Source organism: Gymnoscopelus microlampas (genome assembly GCF_963454915.1).
Source record: "Gymnoscopelus microlampas genome assembly, chromosome: 3".
NCBI classification, from domain to species: Eukaryota; Metazoa; Chordata; class Actinopteri; order Myctophiformes; family Myctophidae; genus Gymnoscopelus; species Gymnoscopelus microlampas.
In genome coordinates this window covers 1,271,776-1,279,275 of record NC_139940.1, presented here as the reverse complement: position 1 = coordinate 1,279,275, position 7,500 = coordinate 1,271,776, and the positions used below count along the sequence as shown (strand labels likewise).

The 7,500-nt window shown below is 45.4% G+C and overlaps 1 protein-coding gene across 1 annotated transcript in view; it reads right to left on the bottom strand.

Moving 5' to 3' along the window:
- Window positions 1-7,500, bottom strand: part of kirrel3l (kirre like nephrin family adhesion molecule 3, like) — a gene marked incomplete at its 3' end in the record, with an annotated part of 48,366 nt that overhangs the window by 6,063 nt on the left and 34,803 nt on the right. The window contains 2 exon segments of the mRNA XM_084048641.1: window positions 1,579-1,729; window positions 6,640-6,797. Coding sequence (XP_083904767.1) covers window positions 1,579-1,729; window positions 6,640-6,797 — 309 coding nt within the window.

Below are 7,500 nucleotides of genomic sequence, written 5' to 3'. Positions count from 1 at the left end.
AACGCTATGTTTATTTATTTATTTATTTATGTATTTATTTATTACCAGCCTCTCTTAAGCGCAGTAAGAGCATATATATATATATATATATATATATATATATATATATATATATATATATATATATATATATATATATATATATATATACAGTATATAGTATATACCGGACCCGGTGCAGCAGTAGTATTTTAATATTTTTCTATCTTAAGTGGGTTGCAGGTGCTGTCGTCCCCCTCCGGGCAAGGCACTCTATTTGTTAATTCAACCATTCGGCTCACCTTTTCCTCCCAACAGTTAGAATTATGGCTCCCTGTGTGTGTGTGTGTGTGTGTGTGTGTGTGTGTGTGTGTGTGTGTGTGTGTGTGTGTGTGTGTGTGTGTGTGTGTGTGTGTGTGTGTGTGTGTGTGTGTGTGTGTGTGTGTGTGTGTGTGTGTGTGTGTGTGTGTGCGTGTGTATGTGCGCGTTGATATTAATGCAGCGCTGCAATAGGTCCATTTGTCACTACATTTAGAAGTGTAGCCGTGGCTATACGGGCGCTGTGCTCGCCAAACCACCGGCGGACCCCTGGGGGACCCCCAAAGAGCAGCGCTGTCAGAAGCAGGTGACTAATTCCCATCAGAGGAGAAGCAGGTGAATGCCATTAATTACCAATAGAATAAATCAATCATTTACCTATAGAGTAAAGACAAGCAGAGGGCTGTTGGCTCTAAGGGCAGTGGGACAGTAAAACATCTATGTGTATACATAGTCTACTGCCATGGTCACTTAGCACAGTGGTTCTCAACCTGTGGGCTGGGACCCCCAGGGGGGTCCCCACATGATTTTTTTGGGGGGTCCCCAGATGACAGTGAAGTGACAATTTAAGGACTTTTAAAACCTAAAAAAATTACCATCACAGCATCAAAAGTAACCAACAAACTATACTATAAAAACTGGCCAAACAATGGCCCAAATGATCAAATAAGAATATAAGGAAGAGGCAAAACATTTGAAAATAGCAGATCTAAAAGCTCAAAACGCCTCGCAACGCGAGGCGTTTTGAGATCCTGAGACAATCATTTCATGAGCGGGTGTATTTTCGGTAGGAGACACAAAGAGACTTGTTTGTATCTCCTACCGGAGACATTAGCATCTTTCCATCTTTCCATATACATATACATATATATGGTATGTATACATATACATAAATATATATACGGTATGTATGAGGGTGACTCACGCTGGACGTTGATGGTCACATGGTCTTATATATATATGGTATGTATGAGGGTGACTCACGCTGGACGTTGATGGTCACATGGTCTTATATATATATGGTATGTATGAGGGTGACTCACGCTGGACGTTGATGGTCACATGGTCTTATATATATACGGTATGTATGAGGGTGACTCACGCTGGACGTTGATGGTCACAGAGGTCTTATATATATACGGTATGTATGAGGGTGACTCACGCTGGACGTTGATGGTCACAGAGGTCTTATATATATACGGTATGTATGAGGGTGACTCACGCTGGACGTTGATGGTCACATGGTCTTATATATATATGGTATGTATGAGGGTGACTCACGCTGGACGTTGATGGTCACAGAGGTCTGTCTCCCGGCCGGTGCGGCGGGGTTTAGGACCCTGCAGGTGTAGGTGCGTCCGGAGTCCTTGTCCTCTGGAATTATGGGTAACATGCTGACCGCCAGCTCCCGCTTCCCGTCCTCCATCAGCGTCTGATTGGACGAAAAGACAGGGTTAGCATTAAAGCTACAGTGAGTTTGACAAGAAAACATCACAGAAACCATGAGGGACATTTTTTTAATTTACATTTCAGCCTTTTAGCCACACCCACTTATCCTATACCTTGCATCTCCATATTTCTACTTGTTCGTGTTTTTCCGTAAATGAATGAAAAACATGAACTTCATCGAGTGCACACACTCACACACACTCACACACACTTATGAGGCCGTTTATTTCTTCTATGAAAGTAAACGTGGTCAGTCTGTGTGTTTTATAAATATTGAACCAATGTATTAGCAATAGCTTGTGACTAAAGAACAACTAAATTGTCTCCATTGGAACCCGTGTCCCTTTTGTCCATTTCCTGAAAACGTAACGGTTTTGAACATACAAGGTTTCCACCCGACGGAGAGACGATTTAAAAGCTTCAAATTCCGAGATGGACGACATCCCAGCCGACCGCAGCGCTCGGGTGACGCTCGCGCGATCCGCGGAAGGTCAGGAAGCCGCGCTGTAATGCTAACATAATACTCTTCTAAATAATACATTATATATATAATATACTAACATAATACGCTTCTAAATAATAAATAATAATAACAGGAACCAGGCTCTTTAAGCAGGAGGTTAGAAGGTTGTCTGATTTTACCTGAACGCACCGTCTCAAATATCACTGAGCTTCATAAAAAGCCTAAAGTTGGGATCAATGGGCGGCCGAACAAATGCAACGGGATCAGAGAGGAAGACGCTGGCTGACGGATGCTTCGTCTCGCCAAACATCTGAGCCGGCTGATAGCTAACCATACGTACATTTACTCAAGTACTGTAGCTGATAGCTAACCATACGTACATTTACTCAAGTACTCAGGGGTCTTCAACGTTTTCAGGCCAAGGACCCCCTAACTGAGAGAGAGAGAGATGAAGCAGGGACCCCCCTCTATATATTGTATAAAATTATGTTTCAGATTTAACTTTTTTTGTTTACTTGGTCTGCTCTTTTTTCCCCTCTACACCAAACGCCTATTTGCCAAAAAATAGCAGATCTACAAGCTCACAACGCCTCGCAGCGCGAGGCGTTGTGAGCTTGTAGATCGGCTATTTTTTTGGCTACAGTTGTCCTCAGAAAAGGGATGCTAGGGTTCAAGTGGTTAAGGTGAAAAAAATAAATCATATCACACAACGATTTGGCGGACCCCCTGTAGTAACTCTGAGGACCCCCTAGGGGTCCCGGACCCCCTGTTGAAGACCCCTGCCGTAGCTGATAGCTAACTAATACGTACAGTACATTTACTCAAGTACCGTACTGTGGTTCAGTGCTTTTCAACCTCTTTCGTATCAAGGACCATTATTTAGTCGGCCTCATAGCCACCGAACCATCATTTGATGACATTCAGCCTCTCAGACCCAAAATGTTGTTATCGTTGAATAATATTATCTCCACAATTCCATCCACGCTGTATTGATGTGGTAGAGATAGAGATAACAGGCAAACGATGCTCAACGTTACCATTCTTCTATATTCTCTAATTGTATAAACTTCGTAATTAAGTAATGCAGACGTTTAACAATGATTTAACTCTCGAGGGTGTCAAATGAAACCAAAAGGTTCCGTAAGGGTCCATTTGGTTTCATTTTACACTCTCATCAGTTACAGATCTATAAGGGTCCATTTGGTTCCTTAACTATCCATCTTCTAGCTGGGGACCACCTGGAACCCCCTCAAGGACCACTTACTTCTCTTACTTCTTCACATTCCCCTCCTCTAATCTAACTCTAATCCCCCTTTCTGCCTTTTCATTTGAATGCTTTCCTTTGCTTAGTATTAGCCTTTTAACCAGTTATTATCTTAATGAAAAAAACCACACATGGTTTTGTGACTTAGGCCCAAAACATTGCCAGAAAATGGCCTAAATCAGTTTCAGTTTCAAGTCAGGTTTAATCCTATTCAAACCTATCTAATCTATTCTATTTATCTCTTATGTTACATAACTGACAGACAGTGTTATTTATATTTTAATAGTCATAATTTGTTATAAACATTTTGGGTGAAATGATTAAGAAATATCATATAGTTTTATTTTGGATCAGTTTTTTTATTTTTTATGAAAAACTTTAAAAAATGACTTGGGCCAGTATAGTTTAAGAAGGTGACGAATGAAGATAGGTTGAAAATGGGTGACGTGCTCCTTTAAGTAAAAAACCCCCCAAAAAAAATGAGTTATTCTTCCACCACTTATATCTTGGCGGCTCACACACACACACACACACACACACACACACACACACACACACACACACACACACACACACACACACACACACACACACACACTGGGCTCGCCCCGGGTCTATGGGCGGTGACACCACAAAGTCTTATTTTGGCTCGTCGTAGCGCGATGAAGGCAGACATGAGAACGTGCCGTCTTGTCCCGGGTTGGCACCGCAGTTAAATCATAGATTTTACGACGGGGGGGGGGGTTGCGGCACGGCACCGGTTGGGTGGGGGGTGTTGTAGGGTGGGTTGGGGGTGTGGCGGGGGGGGGGAGACGATATTGTGCTGTCCCCACATTTCTGAGAGTGCTGCTTGCTTGGCCCGTCAGAGCAGAGCTTGTTTGTCATCATCTTTTAAATCTATTTACTGCTCTGCCTCCAGATCAATACATCTAAGTGAGGAAAGGTGTAGATTCTTCAAGACGGTCGCTGGGCTTAGTGCACCGCCCGCACGCACGCACGCACGCACGCACGCACGCTGGTTTTGCTATAGTTGTGAGGACATAATATATTTTTTTAGGATGGTGTTTTCATGAATGCCATTTTTTTTTATTGTTTTGCCATTTTTAACCCAAACCCTAAAGCCAAAAATAGCCGATGGACAAGCTCTGAGCGCACACAATACACACAATACACACAATGAAATGATAAATCAGGCACGACTACGACCCATAATCTCAATAAAAACAATCATTTCTCTCGCTAACTCCTGTTTCTCACATGGTCCTCACAAGTCTAATAATGCAAATACACACACACACACACACACACACACACACACACACACACACACACACACACAGCACACGCACACGCACACACGCACACGCACAGTGCAACATACGGACGCAGTCACTTTGGCCATCATCGCTGTGTGTGTGTGTGTGTGTGTGTGTGTGTGTGTGTGTGTGTGTGTGTGTGTGTGTGTGTGTGTGTGTGTGTGTGTGTGTGTGTGTGTGTGTGTGTGTGTGTGTGTGTGTGTGTGTGTGTGTGTGTGTGTGTGTGTGTGTGTGTGTGAATCAATGAAGCAGTCCTTCCAGCCACTTCCTCCTCCAGACACCAAAAGCATTTTTACGCCTGATGGAATCGCATCACTCCCCCCCCCCTCTCTCTCTGCACTCCCCCCCCCCCTTTTCTCTGCACAGACCCCCCCCCCCCCCCACCATTACATCTCAGAGGTATTTTAACTCTGTTATTTTGACAGCTTTAGTTACAAAGTTACAGTAGATTATTATTACGTTAGATTATGTATTTACAAAACATACATTCAACACATTTAAGCCCTTATTAGCCCTTAGTATGAGCTGAGTACTTTTACATCAGGTACTGTACACTGTACGTATGTTCTGATGCCGGCACTTTTGTTCACTGTTCTCTTCCATGGCGGTATTTCACCCCCCCCCCCCCCCAAGCCCCCCGAAACCCCCCCCCCCCCCCCCCTTCTGTCCGTCTGTGGCGGTCGCTCAGTGCTAGCGTAGCGTAGCTTCCCACTGCAGTCTCTCTCTCTCTCTCTCTCTCTCTCTCTCTCTCTCCTTCTTAAACTCTATCGTTTAGCGGCGTTTAGCGTGCTCACACAGCCGTGGCAAATGTGACACTTTTCCTCTGGTTCACGCTCCGCCGCATCGCCCCCCCCCCCCCCACAAAACCCCCCATCCCATTGTGTTTCTCTCTGCATTGTTGTGGGGGGAGGGGGGAGGGGGGAGATGTTCTGCAGAAAAGTGTTACTGTATGAAATGCTTCCTCATGGCTGTCTGAGCTTTAGCATGCTCCAGTTATGATGCTACTGTCACTGTATGAGAGAGAGAGAGAGAGAGAGAGAGAGAGAGAGAGAGAGAGAGAGAGAGAGAGAGAGAGAGAGAGAGAGAGAGAGAGAGAGAGAGAGAGAGAGAGAGAGAGAGAGAGAGAGAGAGAGAGAGAGAAACTGATGGAGAGAGATAAAGGGTGGCAGAGGTGGGTGAGAGGGAGTCCAAATGGGAGGGGGACTGCAGAGAGAGAGAGGAGATGGAAGATGGCCTCATACCATTCACCTCCACAACCATTCTATTCCATTTGACTCAATTCTACCAGGATGCATCTTTCACTGTTCTGTGTGTTTACTGCAACTACACACTGCAACAACACACTGCAACTACACACTGCAACAACACACTGCAACAACACACTGCAACTACACACTGCAACAACACACTGCAACAACACACTGCAACAACACACTCTAGTGTGTGTGTGTTATACCGTAGAATGGACCTCTAGTGTGTGTGTGTGTGTGTGTGTGTGTGTGTGTGTACACCATAGAATGGACCCCCTAGTGTGGCGCAGTGTGTGTGTGTGTGTGTGTGTGTGTGTGTGTGTGTGTGTGTGTGTGTGTGTGTGTGTGTGTGTGTTATACCGTAGAATGGACCTCTAGAGTGTGTGTGTGTGTGTGTGTGTTGTACCATAGAATGGACCCCCTAGTGTGGCGCAGTGTGTGTGTGTGTGTGTGTGTGTGTGTGTGTGTGTGTGTGTGTGTTGTACCATAGAATGGACCCCCTAGTGTGGCGCTGTGTGTGTGTGTGTGTGTGTGTGTGTGTGTGTGTGTGTGTGTGTGTGTGTTGTGGTGTCATTAATCAGTCATTAACCCTTTAGGTACCTTGGAGTAGACGGCGCTCTCCATGACCTCTCCGTCTCGGTACCAGGTGATGTCGGCGGCCGGCTTGGCTCCGGTGGAGCGGCAGGTCAGGTTGTGAGGGGAGTGGGCCTTCAGGCGGACCACCGGACCCCCGTCCACCAAGGGGTCCGAGGGAGGAACTGTAGAATGAAGCACAAAGACATCATCGTCAGAGCGTCGGTCTGCAGACAAGATGAGGAGGAGGAGGAGGACGAAGGCTCTCCGTCCTCTCGGTGGACGCTCCTCACTGACAGGTGAGTCAGAGGATCCAACAGAACTGAAAACACAGACATGTGAGTCTGTGAGACCACCATCTGCTCTAATCTGGACAAATCCTCTGTTGACGGGGCTCTGCGGGCAAATACACATCAATATGTTGGGAAAGAAAGAAATAAAGAAAGAAGGAAGGAAAGAAACAAAAAAAGAAAGAAAGAAAGAAGGAAGGAAAGAAACAAAGAAAGAAAGAAGCGTGCGGTACTGTATCTGGGGGTCAGAGCTGGGTGGTTTGCTCTTTATAAACATCAATAAATTCAACCACCAAATAGGATGAAGAAAAACAAACAATCTGGTTGTATCACGGTGTGGGTTCGGGGGAGCTTTTTGTACCGAGAGAAACAGAAACAAACAAAGAAGAAAAACCTGGGTTTCATTTGGAGACTCTTGGCATTTATGAGTCTATTTGCTGTGGTTTACTGTGGACCGCCGCTCGGCCGTGTTTCATCTCAATTGCTTATTTGTTCATTTATTTGCAACGCTTTTACCACACGGGGGAGGGGCTGCTGGCAAGCCGAGCGTGTCCCCCCCCCCCCCCACCCCCCTGATGAAGGCTGAACGTCACACACA